This window comes from Xenopus laevis, chromosome 4L, assembly GCF_017654675.1.
Source record: "Xenopus laevis strain J_2021 chromosome 4L, Xenopus_laevis_v10.1, whole genome shotgun sequence".
Lineage (NCBI taxonomy): Eukaryota > Metazoa > Chordata > Amphibia > Anura > Pipidae > Xenopus > Xenopus laevis.
Genome location: NC_054377.1, coordinates 117,649,154 through 117,666,961, shown reverse-complemented (window position 1 = coordinate 117,666,961; position 17,808 = coordinate 117,649,154). Strand labels below are relative to the sequence as shown.

Genomic DNA, 17,808 nt, shown 5'->3' with positions numbered 1-17,808 from the left:
ATCAGAATATATCAATAACATTTTGTTGTAAACTTAGAAGCAGATTTATCAAGGGTCAAAGTGAACTCGAGGGAATTTTCAAAGTAAAAAAAATCGAAATTCAAAGTAATTTTTTGGATACTACGACCATCGAATAGGCTACTAAGACTTCGAATTTATTTCGTTTCATAGTAAAAATCGTTCAACGATTCGACCGTTCGAAAATCAAAGTACTGTCTCTTTAAAAAAAATTCAATACTTCGCAAACTTAAACCTGCTGAATTGCTGTTTAGCCTATGGGGGACCTCCTGTGTGTTTTGCAAAGTTTTTTTAGTCAAAGGTTTTTTTGGGAAAATCGCACAATCGTACTAGGATCGGAATACGATTGAATACGATCCGACTTTGAATTCGAATGACGTAGGATTCTATTCGATGGTCGAATATCGAAGTTTTTTCTATTTCGAAATTCGACCCTTGGTAAATCTGCCCCTTAAATAAAAACAGTGGCTTCATCAATTTGTTGATTATTAAGATCTGCAATACAGTGCAAGAGTACAGCATTCATATTTTTTTGCCTACAGGTGCAATTTCTAATGCTTGGAGAATGGCATTCTGGTCAGAGACATGAATAAAATGCCTATAGGCCATGCACATTCCTGTCCTTACATGGTGGGTGCAAGTACATTCCCTGTCAGTTGCAAACATCTGCAGTTGGATTATAGTGGTAGGAGCAAACATGTGGAGCAAGGTGCATTGTGGGTCTGTTTTTTGGATTTTGCCCACTTTTAGCCGATGACATCCATCATATCTACTCATATACCCATATGATTGAACCATAAGATTAAAGAGCTCATTAAGACTGCTAAGTGCAGTTGTGGTTGTGCAAAATAGGTGCAAAAAAAAACAAAGTAATTGAGTGTAAAGCTGCTCGTTGCACTTCCACATGGTTACACTGTGCACATTTGTTAAAAACTGTTCAAAATTGTGCTTATTGGCGCAGGGTGCCCGCAACCGCCTGCATCAATGGAAGCAACAAGCTTGCAAAGAAAGAATCCTGCCCATATATCATTTTGATGCCAAACTTTGGAAATGGCGACATCCTGACAATGAAAATAATGAAGACACATCACCACCATGTGGCTGCAATTAGACTTGAATTATGGGGAAAAATACGGATATGCAGACAAAAATAATTAACCTCACATGCTGTACATATACATTTAGTTCATTACCCTTTAGTACATTTTGAGGGTTGCTGTACTAACACCCTGTAGTTGTTAAATTGCACCAGTGCGGTTACCAACAAATAAGAAATTTGTTTTGATCTACTACAAGTTAGAAAGTCTTCTTGCTATGGGTAACTACACTGGGGCAATTATGCACCAATGTCTGTAACTCAGTTCCTGAGTCTCCGTTAGTCAGTGGGGATCGATTTGTAAGTGTAAATCACATAGTTTGACATATAATGACAGTTGAAGTAAAAACTGATTTGGCATCAGACTAACTAAAGGTTGTCACAAGCTGCCAACTATAGTTTACATACATGTACATTTTTTAAATTGTTTTGTCGTTTACAAATGGGGGTTGAAAGCTGCAAAAATTATTGTCCTGTCCTTGTTATTGTTACTTTTTCTAATTTAGACCCTAGGAACCAGATAGCTGCTGAAATTACAAACTGGCGAGCTGCTGAACAAAACAGCTAAATAATTAAAAAAACACATAATAAAAAATGAAGACCAATTGTAAAATAATTTTAGGATTCAACAGAATCGCAAATCTGCTGAATACCGAACCGAATCAGAACCCTAATTTGCATATGTAATTTAGGGAAACAAGAGGGAAAGAGAACTGCGGAAGCAGCGCATGGTTAACAATTTTTTTGACTTTGTTTGTGTGATAAAAAGTCAAATGATTTTTTGGATTCGGATTGGCCAGGCACTTGGATTCGGCTGAATCCCAAATTCCGAATTCTAGATTCAATGCATCCTTCTATCACTCTCCATGTCATACTAAAAGTTAATTTAAAGATGAACATCCCCTTTAAAGATTCTTAGTAAATGGAGGGAGAGAGAATTTGGGCAATTTATTTCACCTGGGCAAGGGACCGAGCATTCTTTGCATTAATAAATCACATGATCACATGAATCTATAATTATTATCGGGACTTGAGTGACAAGAGGTAATTTGCTTTATAATGTGTTGAATTCACCTGGTTCCAATCACCAAAGCCTCTCCATCACTACTAATCCTGTTTGATAATTACGTGGCAGAAGCTGAAAGGGGAAGAACATTTCAAAGCCTATTAAATGACTGTTTGCACGCCTGTGCTGGCCTGGGGATGCGCATTCCAGTGGAAAGCCCTCCAGCAGTGAATATAGGGAATGGGTATCTAGAGAAATGTTGCAGGGTGCTGCTGAAAAAGTCAGAGTAGGTGCATCGTGTAATGTTTGGAAATGTTATTTGCTTGCGAGATTACAACCCATCATTAGTATATAGCTACGCTGGAATGTAGAAATAAGAAATCTTACTTACAGGACAATTATGCCACGTCTCACCTAAGGCTTGTATGTACAAATGATTTAGCAACCATTTTATATTGCTTTGTATTGTCATGCCCTGCAAGATCCTTTCCTCATATGAAACTCTAGGAACTAACCATTTCCAATCAAGTGCTTTCTCCGTCAAGCATGGTAAGAGTTGTGTGCTGTACTTTGTTTTAATTAGGTTTAATTACAAAACGTTCTTAATAATTCATATGGGTTTTAGTGTAAGACATTTTCAGTTTGTAAATAACAACCGTTACATTTACGTAGTTGCATAAAACCATAGAAATGACCTGTGCCCTTATATATGTTGTATTTTTATATCTTTAGCTAAGCACAGCTCCACTGTGGGTTGAAAAAATATGAACATTTACAGAAGGGATAGAACATTGTCACCCAGTGAATAAGAATGTAAGATTGTAAGCTCTAATGAGCTCTTGTTTCAGGCAATATTTGTATGTACATGTTGGAGGCTTACAAATATTTGTTAATAATATAGTGAATAAAGTACCCCCTATTATAAAATATAAGGAGATTATAAATTACTTAGGAGGTTCATGACCATATAAAAACAAGAGGCCAAAGGTCATGGAACTCCGAGGTGACTTCTAATATCCTCATATTTTCCAACAAGTGATACTTCATTTATTATAATACACAAGTTTTAGTGAGTCATGTGACCAAAATGACATCACTACTCCCCATTTATAACTGATGACATCACTAGTCACCGTTTATAACTGATGACATCACTAGTCACTGTTTATAAGGATATCATTTAGAAGATATTCATGGCTTTTGTGTATTATATAGTGAATAAAGTACCCCCTTTTGTAAAATATAAGGATATTATAAGTTACCGAGGAGTTTCATGACCATATAAAAACACGAGGCCGAAGGCCGAGTGTTTTTATACAGGTCAGGAAACTCCTAGGTAACTTCTAATATCCTCATATTTTACAACTGGGGGTACTTTATTTATTATAATACACAAGTTTCGGTGAGTCATGTGACAGAAATGACATCAAAACTCACAGTTTATAACTGATGACATCAGAACTCACCGTTTATAAGGATATAATTTACAGGATATTCATGGCTTTTGTGTATTATAAGAATATTAAATCTAATTGATGTTAGTTGAAGGACACATCTAGAGCACATGCTCCCATTACCAGGTTTAGATATAAGGGAAATTATGAATATTATTTCTGCCGACCCATAGGATTATGGGAGTTGCAGAAAGAGTTTAAAGATTGCTGTGCTTGATACAATCCCACATCACAGGCTATGCATTTATTGAAATGAATGTTGATCCCATGCCCAGTGGTGAGTTACAATCCACAATATAGGTAACTGTATAGGCATGAATTAAAAAACGATATATATATACAGGTATGGGACATGTTATCAAGAACGCTCAGGAACTGGGGTTTTCTGGATAAGGGGTCTTTCCATAATTTGGATCTCTGCTAAAAAATAATTTAAACATTCATTAAACCCAATAGGATAATTTTCCCTCCAATAAGGACTAATTATATCTTAGTTGGGATCAGTGGCGTAATTGAGTGCACCAGGCCACCCTGCAGAGGTACCTGACACACTTCGATCCCCATCCTCCCATCCACTTCCTGTCCCGCCTCCACCACTCCCAGCCCCGACTCCACCCACTCCCTCCCAGACTTTCGTCCCCCTTCCTCGCCGCAGTTAAGAGAGCGGCTGGGGAGGAGGAGGTTTTCTATTAATTATAGAGGAAGCAGACCCCACAGTCCGGTCCCCCTGTTCCCCAGGCCCCCTGCGACTGTGGGGCCTACTTCCTCTATAGTTACACCACTGGTTGGGATCAAGTACAAGGTAATATTTTATTATTACAGAGAAAAAAAAATAGAAATTTGGATTATTTGATTAAAATATATCCGGATATATAAAGTATAACTCAATGGCTAATACTGATCAGATCTGACTGTGACCAAAATAACAAGGCCCCAGGTACCTTCTAACGGGTTCTACAATAGATGCATTATTCTGCAAGTACATATTATGCTCTTATAGAACATGCAGATTTAGCTATGATAAACTACAATAAGTGCTAGAACAACCGGATGCATTGGATGAAAGGGATGGTAATTATATTATTAAGGGAATAGTGACAGTATACTACACACACATTTCAGTATATACATAATGGTTGCTCTCTCTAGATTATAGTATACAGAACTGGACATACATAAGAATGGTATAGCAGAGTTAAAATTGCAAAAAACGACAAATATTTGCAAGATTTAAAAGAAAAGTAAACCCTCAGAATTTTTTCCTTTGCTGATCTTTTTCATAGTTCCTCCACTGGATCATCAAATCAAGAAACGATTATAGATCAGCGCCACAAGCTATGGAAAAAAAACAACAATGTCTTTACAGAAAAAAGAATACCCTGGAGTTGATAATGATACGCTGTTTTGAAATCAGGAATCTTCTAAATTGCCAATCCCACCAGAGAGTGGAGAAGCCACATTACTGATTGAAGAAAACACCATTGCACCTTATTTTAATTTATTTTACCTTTTGAAGCAAGCACTCAAATCCCTTTGTTTGGCTTAATTATAATTTTATTTTGGCAATAGCACCTTGTAGAAATCACTGTAGCAATTTAAAACACACACAAATCTGTGCATAGACTATCTATGGTTCAAGACACACACAGATTAGTGTTGTAACACTCTGGTTACTGCACTGAATATTAACAATATTGCACTAGGTTCTGTTATTTTTTTTTTCCATAGCCTATGGCGCTGATCTATAATTGTATCTTGATACATAAGAATGGAATGTTTGATCTGATTGTTGGACAGTTAGATCTGTTGACGATTTGGTCACAAATATTCAGAATCAAATTTGCAAATACATGCGAAATAACTGGTTCGATGTGATCCTGACAATCTGAGTATCTGATAAGTGCATATTCTAACTGATACAACTATTGGCTGATCAGTTTTTCTAATGACTAATGCCAAAAATCTTCGACTTTGAAACAGGAACTGATCTGCTAGTGATTTTGGACATACCAAAGTGTTTATTTTTATTGCATTGTATATGGCCATCTTTAGTCACAAAGGTTGTTCCTGCTGTAATATCTGATACACAACAGCTCTTCTTAATATAATACCCCATAAACGTTTCTCCGTAAGTGGAGTGAGTGGCTATTGTAGGAATGTCTTGGACGGTTGTGGTGGGTCTACAATGGCCACTCTGACAGTAATTAGATGAATATAGTGATAAATATTATAGGTGTTATATAGGGCCAAGCTGTAAGAGAATTAGAATTGCCAGTGCAACTATTGCCATTTACAGGTCATGTTTTCTCTAATAAAGTTTCTTATTCTTTTATTTACTTTTTTAATTATATTTTGTATTTGGATGACATTTTAGAGCTGTTTCTTTGCCAGGAACAAAAGGTTACACAGATTATTTTTAATTGGTTATGTTTTAAAGATGTACGTATATTAAATCCGTTGACTTTCCTATTGGCCTATGGATACAATTAATATCTTGTAACTAAACACAGTGTGTCTGGCAATGACTTGCAGTATTATTCATTTCTCAGATGGGTGGTCCCTTCCATCTCTGCATGTTCAGCTCAGTTTTGTCCTTAGTTGTGAGTATATGACACAGTAGAAGGAGGCCCACTGTGAGTGTTTTTTTATCAAAAAGTAAGATTGAAAAAGTTGGTTTGGGAAAAGTCTCTGCAAAATCGTTCAACAATTCGAATCTTATGACTTTTTGTAATTTGCCATTTGCATTGTATGACTTTTTCGAGCAGTCGCCAGTAACCTTGACTTTTTCGGATTATTGTACTATTTCGGATTATTGTATAGCATAACATCTTCAGATTGTAAAAGGGACATCTGCCATTGACTTCTACATGACTTTGACAGGTTTTAGCTGGAGTATTTTCAGATTAAGACTTTTAACAGTTTTGGAGCATAATAAATCTCGAAACGCAACCAGAAAAATTTGAGGTTTAATAAATAGGACCCTAAGTATATATGTAAGGCCCATTTATTAAACCTCAATTTTTTTCTGGTTGGTTTTTAGTGGAAAACTCAAATTTTTAGTTGAAAATAAAAACTAAATTTTTTAGAGATTTATCATACCCACAGCTGGTAAAAACCTGAAAATACGCCATCTCAGACCTGTCAATGGCAGATGTCCGATAAACCAGAAAAGGAAGTTTTCGAAGTGAAAGTTTGTTTTTTTCGAGAAAAATGATTGATAAATGAGTTCAATTTGTGTCAGGGAGTTTGGTTGACCAAGTAACCAGCAAGGGGCAAGCATGTGTGTATTTAGATGGCACTCAAGGCAGATTTCTGAAAGATTATTTGCACACATCTTTTTTGGGAGCAATTTAATCTCACATAGAACATAATTTATACATAAAACAGAAACAGACAATTATGCTGACATATAAAAAATGCAAGGTAGGACATTCAAACTATTCAAGCATCAACTGCAGCTCTTTAAGCAATGTTTTCTATGTTATTTCATATTACAGACATCTTGATAAGATCTGGAAGATTCTCTAATCTACACTTACCTGCAGTTGTAGATGGAAAACATTTTTCAAGAGTTTGCTGGATCCCATGGAACATTGGTAAAACCGTATTACTGGTTTTAGCCAAATCAGAATTGCTCAAAATGCCCCTATCATATAAAAACAGGTGAAGAATTTCGTGTCACTTATAGAGAATTTTAAGAGGCATTTGGATTCCCGTAAGGCTCTACAATGCCCAAGAACAAATAATTAATTTTCTATGAAGTTAAGGATTTTTCTGGAACAGACATACAGAAAGGTCAAGTAACAAACTGTGTGAGTTCCAACCTTCATGCAGAATCCATCTTGTTTGAGGACCATGGTTACCTAGATGCTCTTCTATGCCACCATGGTTCTGTTGGCTACATAACTCTCTTTGCCAACTATACACCTTGCAATGAGTATGGCCAGTACTGTATTAGCAAAATGTACAACTTCTTGCTTAAGCACCAGGACACAAGGCTGGATATCTATTTCTCCCGGTTGTATCATGTTGAAGAGGACTCCCCGGGAGCTGCTTGGAACAGGCAAGCCTTGAGGAGTCTTGCTAGTCTTTGGCCACGAGTGCCGGTTAATCCATTAAGTAATGGAATTTGGCACAATCTTCTTTTCAATTTTGCAAAAGGAATTTCATTGTCAACTCTTTATATACCAATTTTGCCTGCCAGGACATCAGCTGACAATTCTAACTTGTATGCAATTCATCTTATTACGGGCATTAAACCTTATTTTGTGGACATTTCACCAACATCTAAGCTACAAGAACCCAACCACCATCACGTCTGTGATTCAAAAAACACATTACAACATGGTTCCAAAATATCTTAGTGGTAATGATCAATATTCTGCATTTCCTGTGCCCCAAGGATCAATTGTTGCTTTTCCAGTGCCCAGATTCCAACTCCAGCAAGTAGCCTTGCCCAAACCTAGGAATGTGGTCAGACATTTAAAAATGTCAGGGCAGGTGGACCAGGAATTAGATGTAGGTTCATTTATACCAAATGCAAAGAAGAGACAGAGAAAGTGGTTAAGGAGGGGAAAGACACAGTAGAAAGAAAAAGAAGGACAAATAGTGAGACCTGACATTTCATTGATGACATATTTCATGTGACTTATATTAACTCAAAGACTGCTTCTCTGCCACCACTGAAAACAGCTACAGGATGGATGCCTTAGCACAATTCTATAAAAATATATTGCTTTTAAATTACAGGTATGGCACCCGTTATCCAGAAAGCTCCAAATTACGGGATGGCCATCTCCCATAGACTCCACTTTAACTAAATAATTAAAATTTGTAAAAAACTTTCCTTCTCTTTTAAAGGGGTTGTTCACCTTTCAGTTAACTTTTAATATGGGATAGAGAGATATTCTGAGACAATTTGCAATTGGTTTTCATTTTTTATTAATGTGGTTTTTCAGTTATGCAGCTTTTTATTCAGCAGCTCTCCAGTTTGCAATTTTGGCAATCTGATTGCTAGGATGCAAATTACCTTAGAAACCATGCACCGATCTGAATAAAAGACTGGAATATGAATAGGAGAGGCCTGAATAAAAAGTAGCAATAACAATACATTTGTAGCTTTGCCGAGCATTTGTTTTTAGATGGGGTCAGTGACCCACATTCAAAAGCTGGAAAGGATCTGAAGAAGACAGCAAATAATTCAAAAACTATCCAAAATAAATAATGAAGACCAATTGAAAAGTTACCTAGGATTGATCATTCTATAACATATTAAAAGCTAGTTCAAAGGTGAGCCACCCCTTTAAGGTATGGATATCCAAAATACTGCAAGATCGCTTATTCAGAAAAACTCCAGCCCCTGGAGCTGCTTCTACATAAAATCTCTTGCATGCCACACACAGGGTTAGTAAAACTCAGGTTAATCTCTGTTTTTTATTAAAACAAATTTGACCAAATTCCCATCCACAAATTGAACTCATTTATCAATTATAATAAGTTAGAGCGAATAAACATTGAGATAAAATCCAGCGTCAATTTGAATCTTATGATTGTCGCTCCAAAAACTCGACTTTATTGAATTGTCGTTGCAAAAAATCGACTTTATCGGAATATAGGACAAAAACCTTTGACTTTATAAGATCAACCAGCACAGATCACAATGTGGGACATTTGCCATGGGGGTATATTTATCAAAAAGTGAAGTTAGGGATCAAAACAGTCCTCTAGAGTGAAATTCCGCCGCTCTTCGTTCATTTCTATGAGATTTTTAAAAGAGAATTTATCAATGTGTGAAAGTGAAAGTTCCTCCTTTGATAAATACGCCTTTCAAAATCCCATAGAAATGAATGGAGAGTGGCGGAATTTCACTCTTTAACGATCTTTTACTTCACTCTTTGATAAATATACCCCATTGACTTTTATATGACCGTGACAGGTTTGAGATGGAGTGTTTTCAGATTTGGATTTTTAGCAGCTATTGGGTATAATAAATCTATAAAAATGTGAGTTTTTATTTTTACAATTTAAAATTTGAATTTTCCCCCTAAAAACCTTAACCAGAAAAAAATCAGGGTTAAATAAATGGGCCCCTTAGTGTATTCGACTGCTTCACAGGCAGGGGGTCATTTCAGTTCGGTGTCAACGCAGCTAGGTACAACAGACGGATTATGGCTGTAGCCACCCACGTGTTCTTTTGCCTGATTGTGAGGACTTGATCCTCGTAAATATGGAATCAAACAAAAGAAAAACATTTGTATATATAAGCAACTAAACATCATACATTTCTACTAAAGTAGAACCCCCATTTTAATTTTTTTAGGGGACCAGAAAAAATGGTGTAAAATGAGGGAAAATGTAAAACGAGGGAAATGTATTATATATATATATTGGTGGGACCACAAAATGACACTGTAAAATGAGGGGAAACTTAAAATCAGAGGATGTAAATTTGAGGTTTCGCTGTATAGTTCAGTATCCAGTTGTTGAAATGCAAAATTTAATTGCACTTATCACATTTTTTAAAGGAACCATATAGGATAAATGAAAAAATCCTAAGTAATATATGGTGTTGCTTTTACATGGTGCTAAAAATTAATATTATCTTAATATTATCTTATTATTAAAAATAGACCTTTATTGGAGCTCCCTATAGACATCTGGTCCCTGTCTGTGTTTCAAATGAGGGGTGGGTGTGTCCTAACGGTCCTTACCAGAAGCACAGTAGGAGGGGGACAGCCAATCCCAGCCCTGCAGTCACACAAGCACAGACAGGCTTCATTTCCCTATCAGGTCCTGCTAGCTGCTGATTGGTTCCTGTCCTACAGTACAGTGAGCTGAGTGCTGCAGGCTCCGCTGCACAGTCTGGGAATTCAGGGAGCAGGAAGTGAGGGAAGGGAGGGATTATTTGGGTTTCTGCAGAAATATTCAATAAATCAGCCTGAAACACAACTTTTAAAAGCATATTCCTTCTATATCTAAATGAGTATAATGCACTGGTACATTCTTACTTTTTGCACAAAATGTCTCCTTTAAGACCTACTTAAAGGTGGCAAAATTAATGACATTTTCAGTAATTCATTCTATGACATACAGCTGGGTGCTCCGAAAGGATGATGGGTCAATGAAAAGATTTGCAGGTTTGCCAAAGCTACACTTATAGGAAAACTGTTTGCATTGTCCGTATTTGTTTCTGTTACTGACTTTCATCACATGCCTTCGATGATTTTGTATCAAGGTACAATGTGCATACGTGTGTGTGTAGGAAACACTCCCATGACAGTAAGCTGGATGCTGAAAGTATTGATTCTGAACCTTTCATTTAAGGAAAGGCTCTTTGCCCTTTTTAGTTCATAAGTCCAATTATTTTGGCAGATTTTTATTTCAATTATATTTTGTATTTAAGCTTGCAATAAATAAAACGATTTCCTGCCTCTATTTTGTGAATTGTCCTTAGCTACTGATGCAAAGGCCTTCCAAAATGGAAGGAAATGCAGCCCAAGTCCAGCAGGTGGCAAGCACGAGTCATGATTTGAAAGCTCTAGAAACCTTTGTTTGACTTAGGCAGCCAGAAAATAACACTCTTTAAACTTAGCTTTAGTTCAGCCCATTGAACTTCTCATTGTTCAGGCAGCCTAAGAAACATCAACTGGGGAAGCCAGTTTGACTTTACTGAGCAATGCCCTAAATGGTTCCATTTCATTCCCCAGCACTTTGAAAATAAGCTAGACCCCCATTCTCCTGGACTGGCAATGATCATTTAGTTGGAATCTGCAGAGATGTTTCCTTGTAGAATACTCTTCCTACAGCATCCGCTCTTACTGCTTCTTGTTCAGCTTCTTATTCAAAATTCCTATGGACTAACAGAGCCAGAGACAGCAAATATTCCGGATGGAGCTTCCACTTTGGCGTTTGTTTTTGATGTTACCGGATCCATGTATGACGACTTGGTTCAAGTGATTGAAGGCGCATCGAAGATTTTGGAGACATCTTTAAACAGACCAAAGAAGCCACTTTATAATTTTGCCTTGGTGCCTTTCCATGATCCAGGTAGGACTTAACATCCATGGGGAGGGGGGATTTTAAAGGAAAGGGTTAAAAGTACTTTCAGAAGGGGCTAAGCTGAAATTTGAGTAGTACAATTTTGAATCTGAGATCCCGTGCCATTGTATGGTATATCGACACGTGGTATTTCCCACTAAAAAATAATGGTTAATTTCTAATGAACGTGGAGAATTCCATTAGTACTTAATACTGTTAATGAAAGGCTCCTGAGCTTGAGGATTATACATGGAAGCGTTAAGAAGCTCAAGCATTGCCCAGAGGTAAAAGAAACAAATAGCTTGGTGCTTTGATCCGAGTTGTTTTTTTTTTGTTAGCTGGAACGTCACTCATTCTACTGATTTTGTTTGCCTATTGCAGGAGAAAGCAAGCTCACAGGGCCAGGGCTGTTTGCTGTAAAAGGGCTCTGACCTGAAACTGGGGTTATGCATTAAATAACTAGTCTGTAGTATTGCACAGGGAGCATCCGTGTAAATGAGACCAGCTTCTAGGGGTTTTTAGAAATGTCTACATTGTGTGGATTAAAAGAATTAGGGGCAATGGGCAAATAACCTGGGACACATGCGCTGAGAAATTAGGCCTAGCAACACATCTGAAGGAAACTTTTTTTCAAGAGTTGATCTTTATTTATATATTTCTTTTTAAATATTAAAGTGGATCAGCAATCAGATATTTGCAGGTACCCCCTAATTATGTAGTGGAAAGCTCCAAATTATGGAAAGGGTCCATTTTATCCAAATAATCCAAATTTTAAAAAATCATTTCATCTTAAAAAAATCAAATCATCTTTTTCTCTGTAATAATATAACAGTACCTTGCACATGACCCACACCAAGATTTAATAAATCTTTATTGGAGGTATAATCAGCCTATTGGGTTTATTTAATGTTTAAATGATTTAAGGTATGAAGATCCAAATTACGGAAAGATCCGTTATTCGGAAAGCACCAGGTCCCGAGCATTATGGATAATAGATCCCATATCTGTATTAGGTATTATAAAGTGGCATATAATTAAACTTTTTTATAGAAGCTCATTTATCGTATGCAATGCAACTGGTAAGCACAATGTCGCATGGTAGCCTAAAGTTTCCTCAGCTCCCCATTGTCAGCCTTTGACATTGTGCTAACACGGTAGTCCAGTTTTGTCTAGCAAGTACATTAACAAAATCAGAATAAAAATGGCAAATATAACCCATAGAAATCAGTCAGTGATTTGCATTTCGCCTAGCTGCTTCAAGAACAAGAAAGGCAAACATTTGATTGGTCGCCATTGATTACTACACTAGGGCCAATTTTCCCATTATTATTGAATGAGCCCCAGTAGTGTTTCTTACAGGTAGTACTTACCTAATTTGATGTCCCACCAACAAATACATTGGGTATTATGAGTAGGGAAATTATTTTTCATGCTTTTTAATTATTTGTGACTTTTAAAATAATGTTACAATAAAGTACACTTTTTTGATAAAGAGTTCACCTGAATGAGCCCTTAATTTTGGGTCTTTTTTCCACCTCTATATGGCATTTTTCTATACTTGTATTTTTGCCCTGGAGGAGCTCCCATTGGGTGGTCAATGTTATCAGGGTACTATAGAGATTTGTTATTACAATATGTTAACATATTATGTGTTGGGCCCAGGCCAGATTTATAAACTAATCTACCCATATTAAATAACCAGTAGATCATACTGCACTGGTATCAGGCTTGGACTGGAAATCTGTGGATTCTAGTAAATACCACAGGGACTGCTGTAAATTAGACAAATAATATTTATTGGGCTGGTGGGGTGCTGTTTAGACCTCTGTGTACCTGAAATGCTAGGGCCTATTTTAAAATTCAGCCCAGACTTAGGGGGTAGATTCACTAACGGGTGAATTTTCGCCAGCGTCAGCTTCGCACACCTCACACCACACCTGTGATACCACTACACCAATTCACTAATATGCGAAGTTTCGTCCTGGGTGGCAAACGCTGATGACTTTTCGCTGGCGTTACTTCAGCAGTGTGATCATTTCATGGTGAAGATGCGCTAGCGTTCGTTTGTGCCTAACGAAAATTCACTAGCGATTTTGCGCTTAGGTCAATTTGCATACATAAAGTTGTATGGAGGTCTGGTCTTTATTATAAATGTTGGTGCAAATGCTTGAAGTTACCAGTTTTTATTAAAAATGTCCACGGAACCACAATAAAGATAAGAGAGTTAATATAATGCCCTACACATGAGCCCACTGTAAAATGAATGTTCCATATGTTATGAAATGTCTGGAGAAAACCGGTTACCCAAAAAAAGTTTGTTAGGATTTTTGCAGTAGTGATGTGCAGGTCGGTTTTTCCCGACCCACATCCAACGCTAACCCGCCCTTCCCTCAGCCTGTGCCCGCATCTGATTTCTGGGTTCCTTTTATAGACCCGCCCTGCCGATGATGTCACAAAAGGGGCGGGGTGAGAAGGCACACGACTATGAAGTCGGAAGTCAGAAGCCGGCATTTGAAGGTGGAGTGCGAGGTCGGCTCGAACCAGCCTGCAAACCAAACCCGCTGGTCCCACAGGTATCAGCTTGGCCCACACATCCCTATTTTGCAGGCAATCCCGCTTAAAAAAAGGAAAAGTTGCCAGGGTTTTTAGAACTTTAATGCATTTTCAGCACACAGGAAATGATGTAAGTGACATAAGATTGAGGAAGATGTCGCTTCATTTTAACAGTTCGCCTGGTCTGAGGTGGCGAAGTCAACTCTGGTGAAAGAGGTAACGTTCAGTAAAATCTGCACTGAATTTGCGCAGTAACGACCTTTCACAAGAGTGAAAAGTCACTGGCGATAAAGTGTGACGAACGCTAGTGACAGTCGCTTTTGCTAGTGAATTGTCATCAGCGCCTGTTAGTGAATTGGCAATGTCCCTGCGGATGGGATTTCTGGCGAATTTACGCTAGCATTGGCCACTTCGCCCTTTAGTGAATCTGCCCCTTGGCTCCAGAATATACATGCGACCATGCAGTTTAGACTGTCTATACTGTATTTTTAGCCTGTGCAAACTGAAAGTGGGGAGAATAATAAAACTCCCATTATCTCTTTAGATTGAGGCTTACTCCCCTACTCTCAGTGGCATGTACAAAATAGTTTATAACTTATGGTCAAAAGCAAATTTCCCTTCATTTTTGCTGTATCCATTTGAAATGCATCCCAGACATTTCATAACAACTCTGAATAGGCTTAATTGAGCACAATATAATGTGCTCTAGTTCCCAAAGCCTATGCATTTCCACTCTGGGGAAACATGATGAAATGAAGTTCATTTACCCAACATTACTGTACAATACAGTGTGCTAAAGCTATGGGACATTGATGCAGCTAGGGGGTTCCTTGAGGCACAACCTTTGTGAAAGTGATCCTTCAGTTTCATTTGTGATTCTCAAAAAGAATCAAGCTGCACATTTCTCTGCCTAATGTTTCATGGTGTATGTAAGGGAAGGACATGTTACAGCCGCATGGATTCTTGGACTCAGCAGCTGGAGGGACACAGAGTGAAAATGCACAGTTTACATACCGGCAAATATTTCCTTTTCAGAAAATGACCCTGTTCGGCTACTGTGAAACATAACTCCCAGTAAACTCTGCTGACCAGTGGTTAACACAGAGATAACCTTCCAGGAGTTCTGTATGAACCAACTGGCTTTTTAAAATAAATGCTTGGATTTGTTCACTGCTGCAGATAAGGTCAATATTTCATGGCATGCACATTCTCTTGGCACAGCAGCTATAATTACTTTTAATTTAGCTAGAGGGTTCCTGTTACCAATCTGTGAAACCCACTCCATTAAGGCTAGTGTAACGGAAAGAATGTCTTTGTATGTCCTATAAAATCTATTGACTGTTCACGTAGAACTGATGTCTTTATGTGAAAAGCTTCCAAATGTGGGAGCAAACTGTTGCATTTAGTCACTAGCATGTTGCTATAAGTCACAGGATTAGGAAGAACTAGACACAATCATAGACGTTTGAAAAGGCAATGGGGTGTGTTTATGTGTGTACTAATGAGGCTAAGGTCTTCAGGTTTCACAACAACCAATCAGCAGTCAGTTTTTCATGACCTAGTGCAGTGTGCATAATAAAACATCTGATTTGTTGCTATGGGCTACTCAATATATGCAAACTTGACTCCTGTTGGAAATCTTAAGGCTGAAGCTTGATTTCCACTGGGCAATGATGTAAAGCAGTGCTACACCACCCTCTCCAACACATCTAATCATCCTCTATTCCAGGGGTCCTTAACATATTTTATCTGTGAGTCACATTCAGATGTAAAAAGTATTAAAAAATTCCCTGTGGGTGCCAAATATTGGCTGGGATTGGCTATTTGGTAGTCTCTATGTGGGCTGGCAGCCTACAGAGGGCTCTAATTTTCAGTATACTTAGTGCTTAAACTTGCCTCCAAGCCTAGAATTAAAAAATAAGCACCTTTGAGGCCACTAAGAGCAACATACAAGGGTCTGGTGAGCAACATGTTGCTCATGAGCCACTGGATGAGCCACTGGTTGAGGATCACTGCTCTATACCATATGTCTGTGAGCAAGATTAAAAAAAGTGCTGATGTTATACAAAAAAGTCAAGCCACATCAAGCCAGTGACCCTCCTGTCAGACACCCCAGGTATAAAGCATGGCACTGATTAAATGAGGGCCTGATTCGTTTAGAACCTGCCATGCTCACCCCTGCTATGCTTCCCCTAGAATGAATGTCCTGATATACAGCAAGAGGGTCACATGGGTGAGGGCCAGCAATTGATTAATTAAGACAAGTTAAAGACAGAAGAATCTCTGAGTCTGGTCATCTAACAGACATCAATAGCAATAAAATGGACATACCAAACTATTCACTAAAGCAAGCAACAAATTGCTAGATAAATGTTAACTGATGCATTTTAACACCTACCCCACAATTGAATAATTGGCAATGGTAATACAAAGATTTGCAGCAGAGTTGGATGGTGAGATGCAGAAAGCTAGGAGCAGTAAGTTCAATTAGCAGGAATTAGAACCTAAGCTTGAAAAAAAAAAAAGCATGTCAATATATTAAGAAATTGCTGCTCCAAGCACTTTTGTAATTTACATTAAGGGGCAGATTTGTCAAAACTCACAAATTCGAATTGTGAAAAATACAAACCTGATTCAAATTCAAATTTGAATTTCAAGATTTATCAAACCTTCACCCTGGGAATAATTTGACTGTTCGCCACCTAAAACCTGCCGATTTGGTGTAGAAGTCAATGGGAGAGGTCCAGTGACCCATTTGAAGATGTTAATAGCCTTCCTGACACTCGAGTTAGTCGATTAGAGTTTTTGAGTCAGTAATATTCGTTCGAGTTTTAGACATTCATATATTTTATTTATTAACCTCGCAATCAAATTTCAAGTATATTCGAATTTATTAGAGTAAAAAAAATTTCACATGAATTCAAAATTCGACCTTTGATAGATGGGCCTCCCTGGGTCCAATTTACTAAAATTTGGATTTCCTTTTTTTTTCACAAATCGTATATTTTCCCTAAAAAATTTTGTTTTTATATATCTAAAACTCTAAAAATTCAAGATTTATTCAGTGTAAAAACCACAACAAAATCTAATACAAAACTTCTAAAAAGCAACCTAGGTCCTATAGAAGTCCTATAGAAGTCAATGGGAGCTGCACTGTTCCTTCTGGACATTTTTTTAACCAATCAGACTTTTAGAGGTCTTCAGATTTTTTTCCACTTGTAATTGTCCGAAAAACTCAACATTTTAGAGGGTTTTAAATAGAGATATTTTTTTTTGGACCATTCAAACTTTTTTTGCGTTTGTACATTTTTGGGGGTTATTTATCAAAGGTCGAGATTGTGAGGTTTGTGAGAAGTTTTACTACTTCAAATAAATTCAAAACACGAATGTTTGCTGATTTATGAAAAACCCAAATGTAAAAAAACTTGAGTGAATGCAATTGGGGGGAAAAACTTGAATACTCGAATTGATCAAGTTTTTGTCAAAACCACCGAAATAACCCTAAAATCATGAAGGCTAAAAACTTCAAATGGTTAGAGGGACCTCTGCCATTGAAGTCTACATGACCTTGACAGGTTTTAGCTGGAGTATTTTCAGATTCAGGCTTTTTGCAGCCTCAGGGCATAAAAATCTTGAAAAATGTA

The 17,808-nt window shown here is 37.5% G+C and overlaps 1 protein-coding gene and 1 pseudogene across 1 annotated transcript in view; both read left to right on the top strand.

Moving 5' to 3' along the window:
* Window positions 1-7,125: 7,125 nt before the first annotated feature.
* On the top strand, window positions 7,126-8,296 carry LOC108713672 (annotated as a pseudogene).
* A 2,856-nt stretch (window positions 8,297-11,152) lies between these two features.
* The window catches only part of hmcn1.L (hemicentin 1 L homeolog), a 149,382-nt gene continuing 142,726 nt past the window's right edge, over window positions 11,153-17,808 (top strand). The window contains 1 exon segment of the mRNA XM_041590706.1: window positions 11,153-11,620. Within this exon segment, the coding sequence (XP_041446640.1) occupies window positions 11,350-11,620 (271 nt within the window). The 5' untranslated portion in view covers window positions 11,153-11,349.